This window comes from Electrona antarctica (assembly GCF_951216825.1).
Source record: "Electrona antarctica genome assembly, chromosome: 7".
Lineage (NCBI taxonomy): Eukaryota > Metazoa > Chordata > Actinopteri > Myctophiformes > Myctophidae > Electrona > Electrona antarctica.
This window is the reverse complement of record NC_136812.1, coordinates 23,643,434-23,666,530: the sequence shown is the minus strand read 5'-3', so window position 1 is coordinate 23,666,530 and position 23,097 is coordinate 23,643,434. Positions and strand designations below refer to the sequence as shown.

Below are 23,097 nucleotides of genomic sequence, written 5' to 3'. Positions count from 1 at the left end.
CATAACCGCGCTGTCAATTGGCAATAGTGATCAGCAGGGAAACTTGTGAAAATAACCACTTCATGTGTTTATTTGCTCTCTGTATACAACTAGCTTATACAGTGTCTCAGTCTCTCAATCTCATTTCGATAATCCGAGACCATACCTGAGTTTAATTTATAATTATTAGCTGTGTGTTGATGTAAGGCTTTACAGTAAATCAGTGCAGCTAGTGTGTGTGTGAGTGAGATAGTCCATTCCCAGCGCTGACCATCCAGCCCCCCCAGGCTGCGAGCATGTTAATCCCCTGGTTTATTTGGGGAAGCCCCCTCTCCGTCCCTCCGACCAGAGAGCCCTCTCTGTGGTTCACACTCACCAGCATAGAATAATATACCGTCATGCTAGGAGAGCAAACTAGCTAGCATCGGGGAAGTAAGAACGTCACTGCCAAAGTCAACGCTACCCCTCAAACACGCACGCATACACACATTAGTTTCAGCTTTCTGCTTGAAACGAAAAGGTCAGATCGCACGGTAGATTAGTAAGAGGATATGTTTTGCTCATATTGGGAGGTTATTTCCAAAAGGATATCTTTTGAAGAGGAATTGCTTGGATAAGCACCCGACATCAACGGGGATCCATGCTCCGAACCCCCCGTACCTCTTAGAGCTCGTAACTCGTCACAGGGCGTGCCACTTTTGTGTTCCCATTCCTCGTCCTGTCAGTTTTCAGCGAGAGATAGCTCACTGAGTGCAAGCCTAAACATCAGGTGAACTGTGGCCAGGTGAAGAGGCAGAGTCTGACCTCGGAGTAGAAGGGCCGATGACAGAGCCCTCCTCTCCTCTGGCCCCAGGTGTCATGCATGAGCCACGTACAGTCGTACACCCTGAAAGGCAAACGGCACTTTCTGTCACCACCTCCAGCCAGTAGCCAGTATGTATTAATAGGGAGACACATGGCATCAACCTACGTGAATTAATTCCAGCAGAACTCTTACTTTATTAGTTATTAGTTATCGTATCCACCTTCCAATCAAACCCTGCCCACGTTGTAGGTCGTTGAGCTTTCACCCTCACTCATCGCCGTTGCCGCCTTCGCACCTGTGTTTGTTTTCACCCTTGTCACCATGGCAACTAAGAATGCAGCTGACTGAGCCGAAGCTCTTAGCGGTGCTAATTACACCGCAAGGTGAAAGCGCCTCACAGCCCTCCAGCCGCTGTCCCCCCCCCCCACACCCATACTCCCCTGCCAAGCCCTGTCAGAGACTCAGACCCTCAGACACAAACACCCCCAACGCCACCTCCCCCGGTATGGCTGGGGCATTTTCTTCTTCATTTGATTTCCCGAGTGTTGACTGACATTTCCAGGGAGTCTTATCTATGGGGAGTGACTGGGATCATGCCATATATATATATTTTGTTTTACAATCTCGTTCAGGGTTTCATCTCAGGGTCGATCACATTGTCCCATTCCCCCTCATGTGTCCTGTCATGCGCCGCTAACAGTGTCAATGTCAAGGGAGAGCTCAGTAGACGCCCGCCTCCTTACTAATATCCACACCCTCTCGTCTTTCTCAAGCCCTCTTTGACACCTCCGCAAAGCCCCACGGCCCTCCATCGGCATCCGTCCCATCGCACTATACTAAATAGGAGTGACTCGTCCTTGTCCTTGTTTTTTCTCTCCCACACTCTACCTGCGTCTCTGTCTGTCTCTCCCTCAGTTCTAATCTCACCTACTCCACCTATTACGTTGCTTTTCTCTCTGCACCCTCCCTGACAGTTGAGTCAGCCCAGAGTGAGGGCAAGGCTGTCTGTTAAATGTGAATAGACATTGTGCTGGCAGAGTGGGAGTGCCTGACCTCTGATGGAAGAAACGCAAATCCCCCTCCCGTCTGTTGGAGCTCCACACATCACTCGGGATGGGAATTGCGCAATATGGCAGTGATGGCAGACACTGACAGTTCTTTGGGTCCGGGTGGAACTTTAACCAACCCCTCGCCCCCACCCTCAGCCCAAGGAAGATTCCTCAAAAAACTCCTGGAGAGAATTGGGTGTTCCTACAAGTCATGGTATCACAGTCATAAGTCACGGTCTGATAACTAGAGTGCTAGAGAGAAGTGGCTGACGTTGCCTAGACAGAAAAAGAGCCGCAAATTTATTCCTCGTATTAGAGTATCGTGGAGTATGCTTTCATTTTTGGGGGTAAATGGGGCGATGCTGGGTCGGCCCAAATCCCTGGGCGTGCAGGGGCGGAGGTGCAAAGTGAAGGGGGGCGTCTCTCACGTGGAGTCTTACCACAAAAACCTCTCATTTCAACCCCTCCACCCCCTCCACAACACCATTGCTCAAAGACAGAACAGGATTATGGGATTTGCAGTTCTGGGTGAATTCCAGAACAGGTGCGTAACCTCTGTTGATGAAACCTGTGTTTCCATGACATCTCTGCTCCTTTACAGCATTAAAAATCAAAAGTCTTGACCATTTTGGAATATTTCCAATGTTGAGAGTGGGGCTAGTTCAAAATAGTTTCCCATGCATTAACTCCCATGTCATATTAGTGGAATAAACTTTTAAAAAGCTTTCGCAACATGCCAAGTGACAGCATTCCTTTCTCTTGTTATATCTTTTATAGAAGAATAGTCAGCCCACATGCCTATTTTTAGCATCCTATTAATCCATGCCAAAGTGTAGTCTGAATCTCTACATGAGAAGGGAATGGTTCATAACTCCCTCTACAAGGGAGGACCTTCTAACAGATGGACATGGTAAGTATGGCAGCAGACATGGAGACTTGACATAACACCATTCCTTTTTAGGGAGTTACTAGTTGCTATAGACAGTGAGATATAGTAGAGAAATATTTGGCATATTACATAGTGGAGACCCACATTTACTTCACCAGGTACGCAATATTTCCAATATGGTGCACTAATCGACTGCACCATTAGGGGAAACAAGACATGCATCTTCTTGCCTTCTATATTTAGAGTAAAGTATAGTGGTTTGAGTGAAATACGCCACTTTTTAATATTACGTCCTTGGAAATGTGTACTCACACACAGAACAGACAAATGGATGTACTGTATAGAGAGCTCACATTTTCCCAGAGCTTTTGTAGCCCACATCTGTCCTCTCTCTCTTGCACACACGCGCACACACACACACACGCACACGCACGCACGCGCGCACACACACTCGGAGAGAGACACGCATGCAAACACAAACTGGGATACACAGAGTAATATATTGGTGTGTGAGTCAGAGACATCCTGAGGTCGGACCGAAGGCTGGGCCGTCATGGTGTGTGAAGACAAACTTCATAAGTCACCCTATGTCCGTCAGCAGTGTGCCACTTAGAGCTATGCAGCCCAGAACGTAGCCAGGCCAGACCCTTCCAGGTCCACTTCTACAGTTAAATTAACAGTACAGATTTTCCTAGGTACCCTCCATGAACCCCCCCACCCCCCAAGGCCTGAGTCCCCAACCACCCAGACACCCCCTGGTCCTGTCTGGGTCCACATGCCTCTCCACTGACATGGCCCAGTGGACTGGCTCTGGCCAGAGGACAGCCCCACTCCCTCTCCCCATCCTCGGGGTCCAGCTGTGCCAATGCAAGCCGGTGTGTGTGTGTGTGTGTGTGTGTGCTACGTTTTTCCTGTCCCTTTCCTGGCCAAAGAAATGAAATGGAATTGGGGGGGGGGGGGGGGGGAGAAACGGTTGAGTGAGAATGAGTGAGAGGGGGAGAGAGAAAGGGAATGAGTGTCAGTTTCTGGCACGGCTTTTGCTGTCTGCTCGGTTTTCACGGCCCATGGTTTTATTGGACTTTCCGCGGGGCCGCGGGCGAGGTTAAACGGCCACCGCCGCCCCGCTTGGGCCCTAAACCTCCCGTTAGCTCCCCCCACCCCAAATGCCCCCCCAATCCACTGCCCCCCCCTCCTCCTCCCCTGGCTGCCCTGCGGTACCGCTGCCAGTAAAGGAAACACATTAACACCCGGGCCAGTAACAGTGAAGGCTTTGTGCAGCCAGGCTGCTCCATTAAGGCCCAGTACGCGCTCTGCTCCGCACACCAATTAGGCCAAGCGGGGACCAGAGCCACTCTAAACAGAGGTGTGAGCTTTACTGGGGTAGCACAGGTGTGTGTGTGTGTGTGTGGACTTTATTACTGATTGGGGTTCGTTCTACGTTATACTTTATCCCCGTGTCCCCATAACAGCCAGCTCGGCAGAGTTTTGACAACCTGTGTTTAACCTGCAAAACCTTAAGTTTGGCTTGGAGAGGGAGGGAGGGGAGGAGGGGGGGGGGGCTCATATGGGAACCCTGCCATGCCATTTACTGTAGTTACCAATCTGGCATTCTGTTACATGCCAAAGCCAGCCATCGACATGTGAGAAGTGTGCGTAAAAGCATATTGACCTGATGCACGCACGCACGCACGCACGCACGCACGCACGCACGCACACACGCTGCTGCCCATCTCTGAGAGTGACAGAATGCTGTAAGACGGGTATGAAACATTCCGCACCTGGTGATGCGATAAGAGCCCATTTTAGCTGAAATGACTGAGATGCTGACAATGCATCAGTGGCAGATGAATAATAGATGGTTAACATTTGACTGCAGCTAGCAGCGGGGCTGGTACTTGCCAGAACAGATAATGACCTGCCAGGTTAGAGAGAGGCCCCCAGGGCACTGATGAGAGGATCATGCAGAGACAAGACTGGGGGGTGGGGAGGGGGGGGGCTTTCCAACGACAATTTATCTACGCTTCATAGACCTATGCTATTTGCTCATTAATGTGTCAATGACACAAATTGTGCATACACTTGGAAAATAGACAGCTTTTTCTGATTTCCCTGGATAACGTGAAGAAAAGGCTGATTGTAAGCCTTTGTAAGCGATGGCAGGACCCACCATCAAACGTCAAGCCAAACACGTCGTTCCTCACACACGTCAACAAAGCGGCGTTGACACGGGTGCTGCGTGACCCCGCAAAACCAACACACCGCCCGCGCTGTATTTCCTCAAGTAAGCGTGTCTAACTTTCTCAGGTCTGTTTTCGCTCAGCCTGCCCAGGGGCTGTCGCTTTTATATGAAATAATTGCTACAAATTTCGGTGCATTCGCATGATTGGGTTCATGGGATTTTCCTGCATCTAAATCGGGGCTCTGCTCCATGTCAGGACACAGTGATACAGTGTCGAGACAGCCCCCGTGCAATTATGGGTAGGGGACGGATGCTGAGGGAAGAGAATCCCGCCACATTTCAACTGGGGGGTTGGGGGGGTGGGGGGGGGCTTGATGAGCTTAAAGTGGCCTGCAGAAGCTCCGGCACTTTAGAGGGTCACATAAGGTTATTATGGCAGGCATATATAAGCTGTTGTGTGGGCTCTTGATATCCCACTATTTGATTGCTATAAGCCATCCTTTGAAATGACAGTTTTATTAAATTTTCGGCAGTTTGGTGCTTTCCAAGAGGTGGGCATGGACCCCGAGCCATGGCTGCAACCCGCAAGCTCTAATAAGCTGTTTCGCTTCAGCCGACGCCATTATTAGACATGACACCCTAATATTTGGTGTTGATATCCATCTGTATAATGCTGTGTTTTGGTTGGGAGGCTTGGAGGGTTTAGTTCCAGAGCTCTCTGCTGTGTCTCTCCCTTCCCTCCCTGCAGTGGGGAACGGCGAGAACACGACACCGAGCCTCTGTGTTCCGCCAAACACCCAAAGCCGCTCTCATCCTGGCTAGCGGCACAGAAAAAGTCATTAGGAGCTCATTTGTTTTCGCCGCAGATAATATCTCCACGTGTGTCGGCTCACAGAAGAGACGGAGAGATAGAGAGAATGAATTGCTACAGGGCGGTCGGGCTGGCCCGGCCCGGCCCACGCGGCTGCAGTGTTCCTGGACCGGACGCGCCGCAACCAGCAGAGCTGGGGTGGTCCGCCTTGATGCGCTGGGCCTGTTTGGTTCCATGGAATCCGCGCTGTGTTTTTTCTGCAGAGCTTCCCTGGGTTTTTGGTGTTCAGAGATTTGGCTTGGCACCCAGCCCAGGGATGAGACCGAAATGGTGAATTAAGGGGGGAAAATGATAGAAGAAGTGAGGGAAGGTTCCTTAAAGAGATCTGCCGGCTGAGCCGTGAGCGGTGGAAACATATTGCTCTGACTCGTGGCAGCTTCTGGGCTTTTTCGCGTTGGCTCGGATGGCGATACAGGAGGTTTGGTGGAAAGCACATGGGGCTTTCAGCAGTAGTGTTCAGTTGGTGGCGGAGAGGGCACGGTGGCAGGGTGTGGTCAGCTGGCAAAGGGTAGTAGGGTTTGGTAGGCATGTCATGCTCTTCACCCTATATCTGGAAGGTCATGACCTCCCTAGCAGGGTGTGCACGTGTCTAATATCCCTATTATATTGAACTCAATGTTGATCATGACTTCATTTAGCTAATGCTAAACAAATTCAAATGTCTGTCTTTGCAGGAGCCAACTTTGTCACCCGTAAGATTAGCCGTTCAGTCGCGAAGATCCACCTGGGTCAACTGGAGACCTTCAGTCTGGGCAACCTGGACTCCAAAAGAGACTGGGGCCACGCCAAGGACTTTGTTGAGGTAAAGAGCTGACACACACACACACACACACACACACACACACACACACACACACACACACACACAGTATATACATCACACATACTCTCACAGAGACTCACACAATATTGTACCTGCACACGTTTCCTGCACACAAGTTTCAACACACACATACACAAGCGCATAAACGGAAGGTACAGTAACGCACGTACAGTGCGCGCACCGCTTCGGAGTTGAACAGAGTTCAGGCGTGTGTGTACCCTGCAGCATTGGTGGGGGGGCTATGTTTTCCCAGATCATTTGAGGCCGCAATATGTGATCTGCATGAAGCCTGCTATGATTCTCTGCCAAGAAAGAAACAGAGGGAGAGGGGAAGGGGAAGGGAAGAGGAGGGGATTGGAGAGGGCCACATGCTGTGAGGCCACAGACTGCACTCTAGTTTCCCACAACTCACCAATGTCCCAGATCCCCTCCAAAACTCAGGCCCACCTCCCCTCATGTCCTCCACCGTCCACCCCTCCCACCCCCCAAAAGAAATCGCCCGCAGAAGAAAAGGGAGATATTAAGGGAATGCCGGCTCCTGGGGAATGATGACAGAAATACGGTGTTTGTGTTCATGTAATGGTGCCAGCATCAAGCAGAGAGAGAACTGGGGAGATGAAACGAACAGAGGGTCCGCCACGTCCAGGAGCAGACGGGGCCCTCGGTATGCAAGTGTTGTGTGTGTACGTGGATGGCTACGCACGCACGTCAATCAGCGTACGATCGCACAACGCACGCTTTACGTGCATGCTTTACGCACATAGCCGCGAAGATGAAAGACTCTGCGGGTTGCCATGTCGGACAGCGGCAGTCCCTGTTTTTATTAGGGGGTGGGGGGGTGGGGGAGCATAGGGGTGAGTAGGTTGTTGGCGGCGTGGTGGGAGAGATTGCAGTGCGGGAGGTCACTGCCGTCAGAGGATGGCGGTGACGAGCCGCCGTCATGCTGTTAAGGTGGGGTACAGACACTGCGTCAGTACTCACCAGACCCAGGCCCATCGTAGATCAGTCATAGCCCCCCCCCCCATCCCCTCTCCTTAACCACAGAGGATAACAGCACTCTGTCCTTTGTCCAGACTGTTTGTTCAGGAAGTAAAGCAGCAGCAAGTCTCTCTTAACTCTCCACCCTCGGCTAGAAGGTTAGAAATACGGTCACGTTGAAAGGCCTCACCGCAGCAGGATGCTGTTGTATAAAGTAATGTTCGGGTATGAATATATGTCTCGGTTGACAGATGAAGGTAGTGATTTATGATGTTGTGAAGCTCTGCTGAAATAAAATATTAAGATAAAACAAAAAGCTCTCGTTTGAGAGATTGTGCCGCTGTCTATATAGCTTTGTGTCGATGTGTGTCTGAGCAGGCGTGTGTGTGTGTATGTGCACTTCATCTTATCACTGTTTATATGGGCACATAGGGTCTGCCTCTACATTTGATGAGAACAGTATGTTGGTCGGTGTATGTTTGAGTGTGTGGCCGATTAAGTCTAGTCTGTGTATCTGCAAGTGTTCCCGTGTGTGTGCGCATGCATGCATGCGCCTGTCCAGGACACCGTGGCTTGAGACGCTCCAGGTTTCCTGTGGGAACGTTGACATTCCAGGCCTGGTGAATCAGGCACCTCCTCGCCTCGCAAAGCGTCTCCAGTTTCGGAAAAGAGAGCAGAGATTTTCGGGAAGTCAAACAGAAGCCGAGATGCTGCGAGTGGGGAAACTGAGGCAGTGGCTGGCAGGGAGGTGGGGAGGGGTGGGATGGGGGGAACAGAAGCAGTGTTTGTGGGGACGTTTATGCATTATACATAAATGAGCCATCTCCCTGCTTCTGGAAGCTTAACTCCACCCCACCTGAACATCAAACACATTCACCATGTCTCTCTCTCTCTCTCTCTCTCTCTCTCTCTCGCTCTCTCGCTCTCTCGCTCTCTCTCTCTCTCTCTCTCTCTCTCTCTCTCTCTCTCTCTCTCTCTCTCTCTCTCTCTCTCTCTCTCACACCCACATACACACATTCCCAGGCTTTGTCGGCCTCTCTCTATATGCCCATCTTCCTTGGTTAAGTTATATGCATATTTTTTTTTGTTTTGCTGCCGTCAGCAGGATGTTGCCGCCATGACAAAACCAAACAATGGGCCATTTGTAAACAGAAACCATGTGTGTGCACATTATTCTTTCGCAGCCTGTCTCTCTCTCTCACCCCGTCTCTCTCTCTGCCCCTGCCCAGGACAGAGAAATTGGTGGTAATTGGCTGTGGATGGATTGCGGGTGGCAGTAGGGGCTGTGTGCTGTGTGTCTGCTCTAACAACGTCTGAAGGCGTGTGGCCGGCTGGGCTGGGTTGGGCGTCCTCCCCACTTGGGTATCGGATGTCAGGGGCCCAGAGCAGACCAGAGACTAGCAGAGCAAAAGCAACAGCCATCCAGCAATGTGTATATGCTCTCAATGGGGCCCTTTATTATGCCATTATGGGAGTTGAATGAGGGACCTGGTGGGTTCTGGTGGGAGATCGTACACATTTTTTGGTTCTGGAGTTGTGCGGTGAGAAACCGCTGGCAGTGTATCGGCGAAGCGGTCTGTCGGGGGCGAGGCCTTTAACTAAACGTCTGATCAGTGGAAGATGAACGCTTGTACTCACTCATCTTAGAAATGTAGGCCTTCCCTCTCTCCTTCCCTCCTTCCTAGGCCCTAACCTGTGATGGGCAGTGCCCCCGCCTGGAGTTGACCCACAGTGGGTACAGCTGTTCAGAGGGGGGGCCTCACCAGACCCTGGCCCCTCTCCACAAATCCGCCCCCGCCCCTCCTGGCTGCAGAGACGGCTATTTCCTGTGCGTATAACAGTCAGGAGCAGACCTGGTGGTTTGGCTCTCTCTCTCTCTCTCTCTCTCTCTCTCTCTCTCTCTCTCTCTCTCTCTCTCTCTCTCTCTCTCTCTCTCTCTCTCTCTCTCTGTCTCTCTCTCTCTCACTCTCTCTCATACTCTGTGCTGCCTCGCTGACTTCTGAGAATGTCTCTCTGTATAATAAGCCTCTGTATATCTGTTCTATTCTCTCTCTCTCCATTTCACTTTGCCCCTCTCTCCGTTTTCCCAACTCTGATAGCATTGAGTTGACTAGACCTACCCAAGGTTGTCCTGTTCTGCTCATTCCCTGTCGGACACTCATCTGGCAGAGCGGTCGCCACCCAGTTACCAGATCTTTCCCCCTCTGACATGTAATAACTGGCTCTCATTACCCCCCCCCCCCTGGGGCCCCGGGAGGCAGGCGTTGCTGCCCTCGCTGCTGCAACGCTGGCTGGAGTGTGAAACCGTTGCCAGATGAGATGATGGAGCGGACCCACACTTGTCACAGCTCACCGCACGTGCACGCACGCACACACACACACACACACAGTCACACTCACAGTTCCCCGCAATTCTGCAGGACAACCCGGCAATCCTACTCCAATATTTATATTCAAAATATAATTAGCTGTGAAATTTTGCTCCTTGATAGGTTTTCCCAAGTGTGGTTGTGCGTGCATGTGTGGTTGCAATAGCTGTGTGTGTGTGTGTGTGTGGTGTGTGTGTGTGTGTGTGTGTGTGTGTGTGTGTGTGTGTGTGTGTGTGTGTGTGTGTGTATGTGGTTTCCACAGCGTGGCAGTAGCTGTCTCTTTGCAGTGATCGTGCGGAGGCAGTAAGGTGACAGGACAGACCCCTGGTGGTGTCGTTTTTCACCTTCTTTATTTTTCTTATCCCCATTTTTTTTGTCCGCTGCAGCTGCCTCCCTGCACAGTAATGGTTACAGATGAGGCTAATTAGCCAATCACAGCGCAGATCAGGCCCAATCACGAATGATTGATGAGAGAGGTTGGCCATTCATCACGCCGACTCTACCCGCGAGGTGACAGAAGTGTGTGTGTGTTGGGGATGGAAGAGTGGGTACAGTACCCCAATCTATTTACACTTGAGACGTTTAGCCAAGGCTCTCCTCCCGACCAACTTGACAGTGAGTCAGCAGGCGTGCTGTCTTACCCAGTAGAACTTGGGACTGGCCACTGGTCTGTTGATGGAGGCATTGGCTGTCGTGGCTGACTGAACCTGTTCTATTTGCATTAAAGCCGTCCTACTCCAGCCAGGGGACTGTTATCTGGAAGCGGCTACACCACCTTGGCACAAAACATCCCCTGCGTGTTAACACCTCTCTTTACTCACCAGGCTGCTCCTGCCGCAGCCTAGAGGGCGCTATACCATCACTGTCCATACAGTATGGGGAAGACTGAAACCACTGAACTGTCTCACACACACACACACACACACACACACACACACACACACACACACACACACACACACACACACACACACACACACACACACACACTCACTCTGCCTGGAACTAGACAGCTATTGCAACCACACACGTGCACGCACAAGCAGACTTGGGAAAACCTATCAAGGAGCAAAATTTCTCAGTTAATTATATTTTGAATATAAATATTGGAGTAGGATTGCCGAGTTGTCCTGCAGAATTGCGTGCGTGCGTGCGTGCGTGCGTGCGTGCGTGCGTGCGTGCGTGCGTGCGTGCGTGCGTGCGTGCGTGCGTGCGTGCGTGCGTGCGTGCGTGGTGTGCGTGCGTGCGTGTGTGCGTGCGTGCGTGTGTGTGTGTGTGTGTGTGTGTGTGCTCAATGTAGGCGAGGTCTTTGTGTAATCCAGTGATCCAGGGGGGCACTGTAAATACCTTTGCTTTGACTGTAAGGTTTTAATGAACACAGCTGGAGTGGTAAAGACGGGAACGTAAGCTAACAGGCCAGTGTTGGGTTTCACTTCCAGAACCTCCTCAAGTGGACTTACTTGCTGCCCGACCCAGAACCACCACTCAAGCCCCCACCTCTGCCCTAATGTACCCTAGCGTTACAATGCCAAAGTGCATGACGTCTGTGTGTGTGTGTGTGTGTGTGTGTGTGTTTGGGGGGGAGGGGGGTGGGGGTTGGCAGCATATGGAGAGTTGAGTTACTGTCATTGCTCGTGTTGTCTTGGCATCCCACACAAGCAGGGTGAATAAACGTCTGCAGCTGTGTGTGTGTGTGTGTGTGTGTGTGTGTGTGTGTGTGTGTGTGTGTGTGTGTGTGTGTGTGTGTGTGTGTGTGTGTGTGTGTGTGTGTGTGTGTGTGTGTGTGTGTGTGTGTGTGTGTGTGTGTGTGTGTGTGTGTGTGTGTGTGTTTGCAGAGAGGGGTTTGGGGCGTTAATTGCAGGTGTAACTTAATCCTTGCCCTTAGCAGCAGCTCAATAAACTGAGGTCTGCCCCCTGTGGCTCTGAGTAGTAAAACTACACTGAACCCCCAACTATCCTACACACTTTCACAACACGCACGCGCGCGCACACACACACACACACACACACACACACACACACACAAGAAAGATTCGGCGGAGCACATGCATTTATAGATGTTGATTACATCTAATCAGAGTAATTAATATTCCTTTTTATACATTGATATATTATCTGATTCCTAATTGTGTGAAGGGTTTAATTAGCTGACATACAGTAACGATACCCTTGAACTTGTGTGTGTGTGTGTGTGTGTGTGTGTGTGTGTGTGTGTGTGTGTGTGTGTGTGTGTGTGTGTGTGTGTGTGTGTGTGTGTGTGCGTGTGCGTGCGCGCTTACTTGGGTAATTGTTTGGGGAGGCAGAATTCAGAGGAGGTGCACAGGGACCTTGTGGGCAATAATGTTTTTGTCTCTTTTAATAGAATTTTCCCTAATAAGGGTTTTATATCCATATGCTTTATGTATGAAATCATTGAGCATTCACAAGTTTTAACATTTCATAATGTTCAATGGGATTGGATTTGCATCAATGTACTCTTCTGGGACACAGAACAAAGAATGGGTTTATGCTGGTAAACAAGTAAATATTCAAAACGTCAGAACATCAGCAATGTGGGACTATAGCAGCGTAGAGAAAGAGATCATGAACTCTTGTCCAGTTAAGATTGAGGGTTTTTCCCACTGCTGAGCTATTTCACTGCCGTTACCGTGGCAAGGCATGGGGGCTATGGATAGTGTGTGTGTGTGTGTTTGTGTGTGTGTGTGTGTAGCTTTACAGACAGAAACCTGACCCTAGATGTGTCCTCATGTCTGCCCTGAGATTTGGAGTTGCACTCGTAAACCATAAACACGCTAAAATGATTGTCTTTTTTTCGTTATTTTTTTAACTCGGATTTATATAGATTTCTTTCTTTCTTTCTTCCTTTATTTTCTTTCTTTCTTTCTTTCTTTCTTTCTTTCTTTCTTCCCAATCCTGCCAGGAGTTGGCAGTGCGGTGCAGCATGATTGGCCGAGGGACCGGGAGTTGAGCTGTAATTGGCTGGGAATCTGATAACGTGTGATTGGGTGTCCGAGGCTGTTGGCTGCTCGTTGCTGACTGTGTGATGGACAGGCCAGCAGCAGAGCAGACTCAGCAGGTCAGCAGAGACAGAGTGATAGCAGGGCTGATGGAGGCTAGACGCCGCACAGTGGTTTACATGTGTTCTCTTCTCAACCTGCCCTGGGTTATTCCATTCAGGACGGATAAAACCATTTGGTGTTTTAAGCATTATGTTATACTTTGACTATTGAAAAAATAGCAGATCTACAAGCTCATAGCGCAGCACTCGGTGCCGTGCTACGAGTTTGTAGATCTGCTATCTTCAACATGTTTTCAGATGGGGGTCGGCAGCCAATTATGTACATGTAATTCTAGGGGTTCTTGACATGAATTAGTTTGAGCACCGCTGATACAGAAACATAGGTTTTTCAGAAAACTGTCATGATTTAGAAGACATTTTGTAGAATCTGGTCTCAGTCCTAAATCGGTTATTTGAGTTATTGTGCAAAGCAGTGGTTTTCTAAATTACTGTGGCCAAGGCACACAAATGGGCAAGTCAAACGGCCCAATTTACTACATCATGACACATCGTGTGACCACGTAGATCACATTATAAATTATATATAGTATCAAATAAAAAAAATTGGCAGATAGATTTTGAGCACATTTGAAATGAGTGCACACCAATGTGCCTTGGTGGCAGTGTGGCACACTTTCTGGGAACCACTGATTTAAAGAATATTCATGGGATACATTTGATTTATTTAATCCAAATGCAGAAGCCAATTCATGCTTAAGCCACCATGTCAAATATCCAATATTTGTGTAGTTCTTTTTTGGGGGGTTCACAAGTCAAGATCATTGAGAACCACTATTATGAGATTAAATGCCTCTCCTGGATGGCTGCGCAGTTAGGATTGTTGCTGATGTATTTGTTGCTTTATTCAGACAGGACAGTGTTGAGCAACAGTACATTTAGGACAGATCCCAAACAGAATCAAACCAGCGATTATGTGGTTGACAAACCGTCAGCTACTGGCTTGGTGTCCTGGTTGGATGCTCACATGCTGCTGCTAGTGCATGACTGCTCTTTGAACTTCTAATGTAATTTTGACATTGGACTCAATGGGACTTGAGCACCACTTTGATTGCGGCAGAGACGCACACAAGTTGTTTGGGGTTCTGAACCATGATGATAGTCTAAATAATACAAGCGGATCTCACCATCGACAGCTCGTTGACTCCTTTCTAGACAGTAGACACAGACATTGGAAACAAAATATTTTCTGTTTTTGCATATAGTAAGAGCAGGAGTATACATCACTTATACTTGGTTGCGTGCTCCACTTTTATACTGCAACATTTTTGATACTTGCCCCTTTTTCCTACATGTACCTTTTCGTTCCATTAAAGCCTATTAAACTGAAAACGGAATTGAAGTTGACAAAGTGTGTGTGTGTGTGTGTGTGTGTGTGTGTGTGTGTGTGTGTGTGTGTGTGTGTGTGTGTGTGTGTGTGTGTGTGTGTGTGTGTGTGTGTGTGTGTGTGTGTGTGTGTGTGTGTGTGTGTGTGTGTGTGTGTGTGTGTGTGTGTGTGTGTGCGCGCGCCTGCGTGTGTGCGCGCCTGTGTGTGTGTGCTGAGCAATGCAGGCCGATGCAGGCAGCTGGCAGTGTGTCTCAGACTGACAGGCCCTAAGCTCTCCCCTGCTGGGTTGAGGATGGAAGCAGATGCTGCCCTTCTCCTTCTACTTCTCTGTTTTCCTCTCTCTGCTCTCCGACTTGTGTAACCGGAATCCTCAGCTTTCACATTGACCTGGCAGGATACTCTGGCCCCCCACCCCCTAACACACACACACACACACACACACACACACACACACACACACACACACACACACACTTGACTGGTGGACAGAGACTGACACACGAGCAGACTAAGGGACAGAAAATGGTAAAAAGAAAATAGACAGATGCGCACTCCCCGGTGGCTCACCTGGTAAGACTGCACACACACCACATAAAGGCTCTAGTCCTTCCCCAGCTGGGCCGGGTTACAATCCAACCCCAGGCTCCTTGCTGTATGTTACTCACTCACTCACTCACTCACTCACTCACTCACTCACTCACTCACTCTCACACACAGTGACTCTCACTGTCAAACATGAATCATTAAAAAATTTCAGTCCCTTTTTTGCCCATATATGGATAATATATCCTTAATGTTGGTACATGCCCATATGAGCATGGCATGGCATCTTGTGCCCATATATGGAGCTGAGTCATTTGTTTGCTGATGCCATGACGACACATTGAGGTTAGACAACATGCTCCATATTTGGGCGTAACTGCATTGAGAACTCCTTTATATGGTTATGGCTGAGTCACATGAGCGTGACATCAGAGGTGCGCCCGGCTGGCGGGCAGGTCCTCCTTTAAGCCAATTCTAACACTATTCCTGCCACTGCTGCTGTCTCTTGACTGCCAGCAGGATGCCGTCGCTTTTGTTCTAAAGCACTTCCATATTTTATATGTTCTAAAGCACTTCCATATTTTATATGTTCTAAAGCACTTCCATATTTTATATGTTCTAAAGCACTTCCATATTTTCGTTTCCCCAAAAGCAGAAGAAGCTAACGCTACTGTAAGTGCGGCTAACGCCAGCTATCTCCAGAAACGTTAATATTGTAATCGCGATGCATCGGAAAAATCTGAAATGAGCACTGAACATCGGATGTCTGTTCATCACCACGGATAGCGCCCTAGTTTCCGAGAAGACATCGTTTAAAGTCTGCCATTAAAACATACCGGTAAGTAAATGATGCGCAAGCACGCAACAGGGTGGGCGGGGCTGAGCAAGGCGTTGCCTGGCAACCGGCTCAGGGCTAAAAGTAGATTTTTAGAGAGATCGTTTTATATCAATATAAAGCCACCTAAAACGTATATTGACAAGATTGACGACTATGGCATACAAGCGTTGGATTTGATAGATCGTACATTTACGTCTAAGGCATGAAATGTGTTTTAATATAGGATTCTATCATCGTAATGATGTGATATGGAATAAGTGTTATCGTTTCCTTTTTAACCAGTTAAACCCTATTTTATACTTTCAAAAATATATTACAAAATAGCTAAACTTCTCTTTAAAAAAGGTATTGCCACAATAAGATATTATCATCATTATATTGATATGGAGGTATTTGGTAAGATAATATTGTGACATATTTTGTCCGTATCGCCCAGTCCTTCTCGGCACCAGTACTGTTCTCTCGCATTGCTCTCGGTGTGTCTCTGTTCTTGTGAGAACCAGGTGCAAAGAGGTACACGGGTCACTTCCAGCGGAGGCTCAGCCTCACGTTGTCCTGCGGTTAAGCCTCCGTTTGAAGTTGTCTCCACAGAGCTTGGTGGTAGGTGGTGGGGGGTGGGGGAGTGGGCGGGTGTGGGGTCAAATCCCACACAAGCAGCAGCCGAGAGTTACTTACCTCCCACCTGGACAGAACGGGAGGGGGGGGTTGATGGATGGGATGATGGGCTCCTCTCAGAGGGGGTGCTCAGTATCCTGCTGTGGGTGGGGCTGGGGGGTGGGGGTTTGAGGTGACGAGTATAGGGGTTGGATGTGCGTTATTATCCGCGCACGTGGGACAGCAACAGTGGGGACCCACAGCTGGTCTGTGATGTGATTGGGAAGCACAAGTGTGAGAGCTGCCCTAGTGCAGTAATCCCCTCCTCGCATGCGTGTGTGCGTGTGCGACCGCGCGTATGCCATTTTTATATATTTCTTAAGTAGGCCTTTAGATTGATGTCGCGACAATCTAGGAGCTATTAGAATGAGTTAGGGAGTGTGTGTGAAGCGTGTTTTGTTTTTTGGTCCAAGAGACAGGGTTGCGGTGGGGGTGGGAGGGGGGTCTTCTTGTTTTAATTGTCTGAGGAGTCTGGCCAACTCTTTGGGACTGGAATGTGAGTGACCTCCCCTCACACTCCCTCGCTTTCTCTCCCTCGCTTTCTCTCTCTCCCCCTCTCTGCGTCACTCTCATTGCATCTCTCTCCTTCTATCTCACATTTCTGCATCTCTCTCTCTTCCTGAGCATATATATCCCCCCCACTCTCTCTCTGTATCTCAGACACAGCTAAGTGACTCGTGGGAAGATCCTCTCTTCAGACTGGAGAGTGTCGAACTCAGGCCAAATTTCAAAAGGGTCCAGCCTCATTCTCAGCTCTCGCTTCTCTCTCTTGCGCCCCCCCCTCCCCCCTCTCTCTCTTCTTTATTTGAATTAATTTTACAGGGAAATAAATATAACGGGGTTGAGAGTTCATGGACACCTAAGGATACACATGGCACCTTCTCCACACAGACAAACTGCCTATGACAGCCGAAACAGAGCAGTATTTGGCAAGTTGTTTGGCTTTTCTTTGTCTTGACAGTTATTGTCGGGTCACTCGCGGTCAGTTTATGTACATTCCAAATATCAGTATGGTGAATCTACATCGATACCCAAGGTTTGTTATGATTCCAAGTAATGGTTGGTACTAAATCAAAGACACAGCCCACATCCAAAATCAGGACCTCCATTTGACTGGTGTCAACAAAAACATCATGTGTATTTGGGATGTTAGCAAAGACATCGCATGCACAACTAAACTAATCCGGTAACACTGTTGAATGTTTACACGTTGCTGCACTGGATGGCATATTAATCATTTTCAAGCTGCAACAGACACTAGGTCAACAATACGGGGTATTCAGGGTACCAGATTGACAGATTGTACTTGGTTGGTAGTACTTGCAGCCTAGCTTTGCCTTTGATGGAGAATTTTAAAACACCCTCTCCAATAACAGCATTTTTGTACATCGAATGTGAAACAGAGTGATCAGCTGAATCAACACAGGCCAACTTCCCCTCATTCCCTGCAGTCGAAGTCCATGCCAATGTTTTTTGGCTTCAGTCTGTTTCGTACTAAGCAGAACCCTTCTAGGTTTCTGTTTCTTCCTGTAGTATAGTGTCCCCTACCTGGTGGGTGAGAGTAGCCTCCACTACCACACTGGAGTGTTAATCCATAAGACGTGTGCACGTTTTCATTGTTCTTTGCCCATTTTAGCTGTACTTTTTTCTCCGGACGGCGCGTGGAAGGAACACATTATTCCAACCAGTTCCCCAGCTGGCCAGGGGAGGCAGTTTAGAGACCAGGACCACTGCATGTTTTTAGTGAGGGTACCTACCCTAGGGGACACGCGGAGAACATGTAAACTCCACACAGAGAGGCCCTTTCGCCAACCCCACCAACGGTATGGGCACTGATGCGGAGGAGGGAACACGCCCACAGCATCCCCAGCGGGAATCGAACCCAGGACCTTCTAGCTGTGCCCCCTTTAGCTGGACTCCTGTCCGATGGGCGATGGCAGAGGTCGTTGAGATCTGGCCAATCAGACCTGACCCCATAGCCCTTGGCTTGCGAGTCCAGTTTCCAGAGTCTTAGCTCCTGAAGACTAGAAACGCACACACGCACGCGCGCACACACGCACGCGCGCGCGCACACACGCACGCACGCGCACACACACACACACACACACACACACACACACACACACACACACACACACACACACACACACACACACACACACACACACACACACACACACACACACAGTAGTTTTTCTCTCTCTATCTCTCTCTCTCCCTCCCCCCGTTTGTCTTTCTCATTCTTTCACTCTCCCAGGTCTTGCATATCACAGTCATCTGGCCTCTTTTGATTACATTTTTCTGACTGACTTGCCCTCTCGATACCCCACTGCAAGAGCACATGTGTGTTTATGTCTGTGTGCATATCTACTACTGTGAGAGCTGCTGCATAGACAAGTCCAGCATTTAGCCAGATTTGCTAGAAACCTTTAAATGTAGCTGTTGCTTCATACAGTTAAATCTACAATCAACCCCCAACCCTATGCTACACAGGCACGCACACGCACGCATGCGTGCGCGCACACACACACACACACACACACACACACACACACGCACACGCACACACACACACCCTCCATTTTTACAACCTGGGCCCTAATTTCACCAGTACCTTACCCCTTATCTCTAAACTTCTTTGCCTTTATACTATTTAAAAAATAAATAAAATAATAATCAAATAGCCAATCTACAACCTCACAGCGTGTCAATGTAGATCAGCTAGTTGGCACTGTTGAAAACAGGGCCATCTGAGTTAGAATTTTACTTTTACAAATTACTTAATAATGGCTACTCTAAATGCCAGGTCACTTAGGCATGTATTGAATTCAGGATAGGTTAAAACACGAGTTACTTCGAGAAAATGGCATCATTGATCCTTTTCCTCTTTCATGCTGATAAGGCTTGAAACCTGAAGTTGAATTGAATTGATTTGTCGCTCTGAGGTTTTGGTCCCAAAATAAAGTCCATTCAAGGTTTAAACCCAGCCCACATGCTTTGTCTGTAGTACGCTATTTGTTTCCGCTCCCTCCTTTTCTGCTACTTATCTTAATCACCACCCTCTACAGGGTACAATCTAATAGAACACAACATCCTTATAAATAACCTTGCCAAACTAAATTAAAATCAACGTACTCTTGATTTTGTGTGTGTGTGTGTGCACAGAGCCGAGCGCAATTGTTTGTGGGTGTACTGTGTGTGTGTGTGTGTGTACTGTATATGTGCATGTGTACATGTGGTCAGAGCCGAGCGCAACGCCCAGGTGTGCGGGGAGTTCTTGGATTGGAACCGTGGCTGTGTTACCCTGCCAGGCCTGCTGTCTGGGAGCTGCCTGTAGTCTATTGAGCGTGGCAGAGACAGCGTCACAAGCCGTCCACTTCAAACAGGCCCTGATGGCTTTAATGGAATGGAAACATTTGTTGGGTCACAGCACTGAAAGCCTGTCTTCCCTCATTGGGGAAGCCAAATGGCTTCCTCATGTTGTCTGTTTTATATTACTTCCAGTGGATCCGGACTCACACAGGCTTATGATATTAAAGCGGGCGTGTGTCCGCAAAACCCACGCACACACAGACACGCATACATACACGGAACACGCCCGTATACTCAGAAATGTAGAAACCCCAAAATGTATAGTATACGCTTACAAGATTACAATTCAGGCATTCTGTGCACAGTGCTGGCCAGAGTAATAAATGGTAGCTTGTAATATTACAGATTTTTATTACAGACATTAACTCGCATAGATGCTTACAATGCATACTGCACATACAGTACGGTCACATACTGTATGCATTTACTTAATGATCAACAGATTTTTATGAGCACACACAAAGACGGACGTGCATGAGCACGTAGTCGTGTACACACACACACACACACACACACACACACACACACACACACACACACACACACACAGGTCCGTCACCTGTATAGAGTCGTGTGCATAATTGTTGAAGAAATGCTGTGGTGAGGTGTTGGTGTGATGGACGAGGAGAGAACTGACATGGCATTCAGTCTCCACTACAATGAGTCTTTCAGTAGTGCTGGGTCGCGCCGATATTGAACTCCAAATTGAACTCTATCCTTATTAAAACAGTTCTGGGAGAGCAGGGGATCCAGAGCTGTGTATTTGCTTTTAGAAGGTGGGACTTTCTGTGGGAGTGCCAGGGATCGCGATTTTTAATTAAGTGACCCCGGCAATATGAGACTTGTGTGTGTGCGTGTGTGTGTGTGTGTGTGTGTGTGTGTGTGTGTGTGTGTGTGTGTGTGTGTGTGTGTGTGTGTGTGTGTGTGTGTGTGTGTGTGTGTGTGTGTGTGTGTGTGTGTGTGTGTGTGTGTGTGTGTGTGTGTGTAGCCTGATGGAGGGCCTCTGTCTGTGACCTGAAATGATAGCGTGGTTTGTTTTCAGTCTAAACTTGCCCCCACACTTACGGGCTCTGCACCTCATTTGACCCCGTTTTGGCCTGACTGTCACCTCTCTGTGACCCCGTCACTCTATGCTGAAGTGGGCGGGGATTTCGTTGTGACGCCCTGTTGGACTTGACTTTCCTTTCTTTTTTGTAAGTTGTAGTTGCGTTCTCTCTTTCCATTCATCCCTGGCATGCCTATCTCTCACTTTCTCTGTCTCTCTTGCAAACTCGCATCACATTTGCTTAAAAAACGTTAATTAGAAGAAAAATGTGCTTATGTGTGCACGCACGCACACACATGCACATGTGAACACACCTCGGTTATATACACACGTGCACACTACATGGTCATAATATCCACAGGGAAGCATGTGCATAGTCACACTCGCATGATTTCCCTTACAAAACACAGACTCATGCACACACTATGTCACAAACACACTGAAGCGCGCACACACATATTTAGACGTGCATGCATGCACAAACACAGACACATACAAACACCGGCCCGCTCAATCACGGTGGATGACTGTACATTTGTCTTGACAGTTGCTATAAAAAGAGCCGCCCACTAAACGCTACAGTCCTCTCATTATGTCATTACAGACCCACAGCAGGCAGGCAGCACTCTGACTCCTGTTCCTGTCTGTCTGTCTTCATGTCTGTCTGTCTGTCTGTCTGTCTGTGTCTGTCTCTCTCTCTCTCTCTCTCTCTCTCTCTCTCTCTCTCTCTCTCTCTTCGAGTCTCATTAACAGTTCATCGATTGCGTGCCGAATATAGCAGACCTTACGAGATGTGAGCCTGTAGATCTGCTATTTTGGCTTGCGAAGTTGCGACGGTGCATACATTTGGCATTCTCTTCCTTCCATCACCCCAAATTTGAACCCGCGAAAAAAACAAAACATTTTTGTTATGTAAATATAAATAGATTCATAGATGGAGAGTGAGAGTGGCATGGAGAAAGATGGATGGATATTTAGGGGGGAGAGAGAGGGCGAGAGGGAGGGACAGAGAGAGTGGGAGGGGTAGTGTGTGTCAGTGAAGGGGAATCCCTGGCTCCATAATAGAGTGTAGGCTGTATGGCTCCAGGGGCCCGGCCAGCTCAAGTGTTTGTTTATGTCTGTGGGCCAGGGGGGGAGAGACGGTGGCCATGTTCAGCAGCTACATGAAAGAACCGCGCCACTCTAATGATGCATAATTACTGCGCGTGTGCCCGTCTGTACACATCTGTGTGTGTGTGTGTGTGTGTGTGTGTGTGTGTGTGTGTGTGTTGGTGCGTGTATGAGCGTGTCTGCCTACTTTGTGTATGTACGTTCACGCCGTGGCATAAAAAAAAGGAGCGAGGAAGCGAGGCAGAAGATAAGCACCAGTTTGTTGTCCGTGTTTACTTGGTGTCTTTGCAAATCTTGTGTTTTCCCAACGCAATAGATTGCTTCATCGCCCTCCAAACCAGAAACGACCTCAAAGTATAGACCTCGTAGATTGGGGAGCGTCTCTAGCTGTCTTCCTCGATTTATTCCTCGATACATTGAGCGCCGTGGTCTGTGACAGGCCATCGGATCGACACACCCATCTGTCAATCACACTGTTCGGCCGGCCACGTGGTTGCGTGGGATTCATAAATACATTGGCCCGCTGGATTCATTTGACCAGACAACCTGACCAGAATAACATATTTTTTTTGTATTTTTTTTTGTAAAGCCTGATTTATACTGGAAAATAGTTGATTTACAGGCTCGGAGGGGACGCAATGTGAGCTTGTAGATCTGCTATTTTTTCTGCACATGCATGTTTATTTTTTTGTATAGCAAAAAATTGGGAAATTTACACACAATTTTTAAATCATAAAGGACATTTAAATATCCAAAGTTATTAAAGGGAAATTAAGAAGACAAGAAATGAAAAGCCTCATATGCAAATGCAAAGTTTTAAACTTGATTTAATTTGTGGTGCATACAAACTGAACACCGTTTTCCCCACATGTAGTTTTGACTTAGAAAGCGGAACTGTCCCAGACTATCTGAGAGGTCTGTGTCGTTTATAATGTATAGCAGAAGTTAAGAAATGTATTTTGGTACATATGTATTTTGCTTTATAATCTAGCAATACAGTGCTAATGTTTTTCTTAGTTAATTTAGTCCAAGCATCCGTCTGGGTGATGGCAGACTGCTGTCACCAGGAGGCATATATGGAGCAGGTCAGCTCCATATATGGAGATATAAGGGTGGCAGCGGGGGTAGTGTCCTGGGTGTACAGGGTTTGATGAGGGCCCAGGTAGGGCTGGGCCTTAATTTCCGGGCCT

The 23,097-nt window shown here is 48.4% G+C and overlaps 1 protein-coding gene across 1 annotated transcript in view; it reads left to right on the top strand.

The window, feature by feature from the left end:
- gmds (GDP-mannose 4,6-dehydratase) overlaps window positions 1–23,097 on the top strand; it is a 175,685-nt gene that overhangs the window by 64,445 nt on the left and 88,143 nt on the right. Inside the window, exon 7 of the mRNA XM_079506120.1 lies at window positions 6,447–6,574. Within this exon, the coding sequence (XP_079362246.1) occupies window positions 6,447–6,574 (128 nt within the window). The remainder of the gene's footprint in view (window positions 1–6,446; window positions 6,575–23,097) is intronic.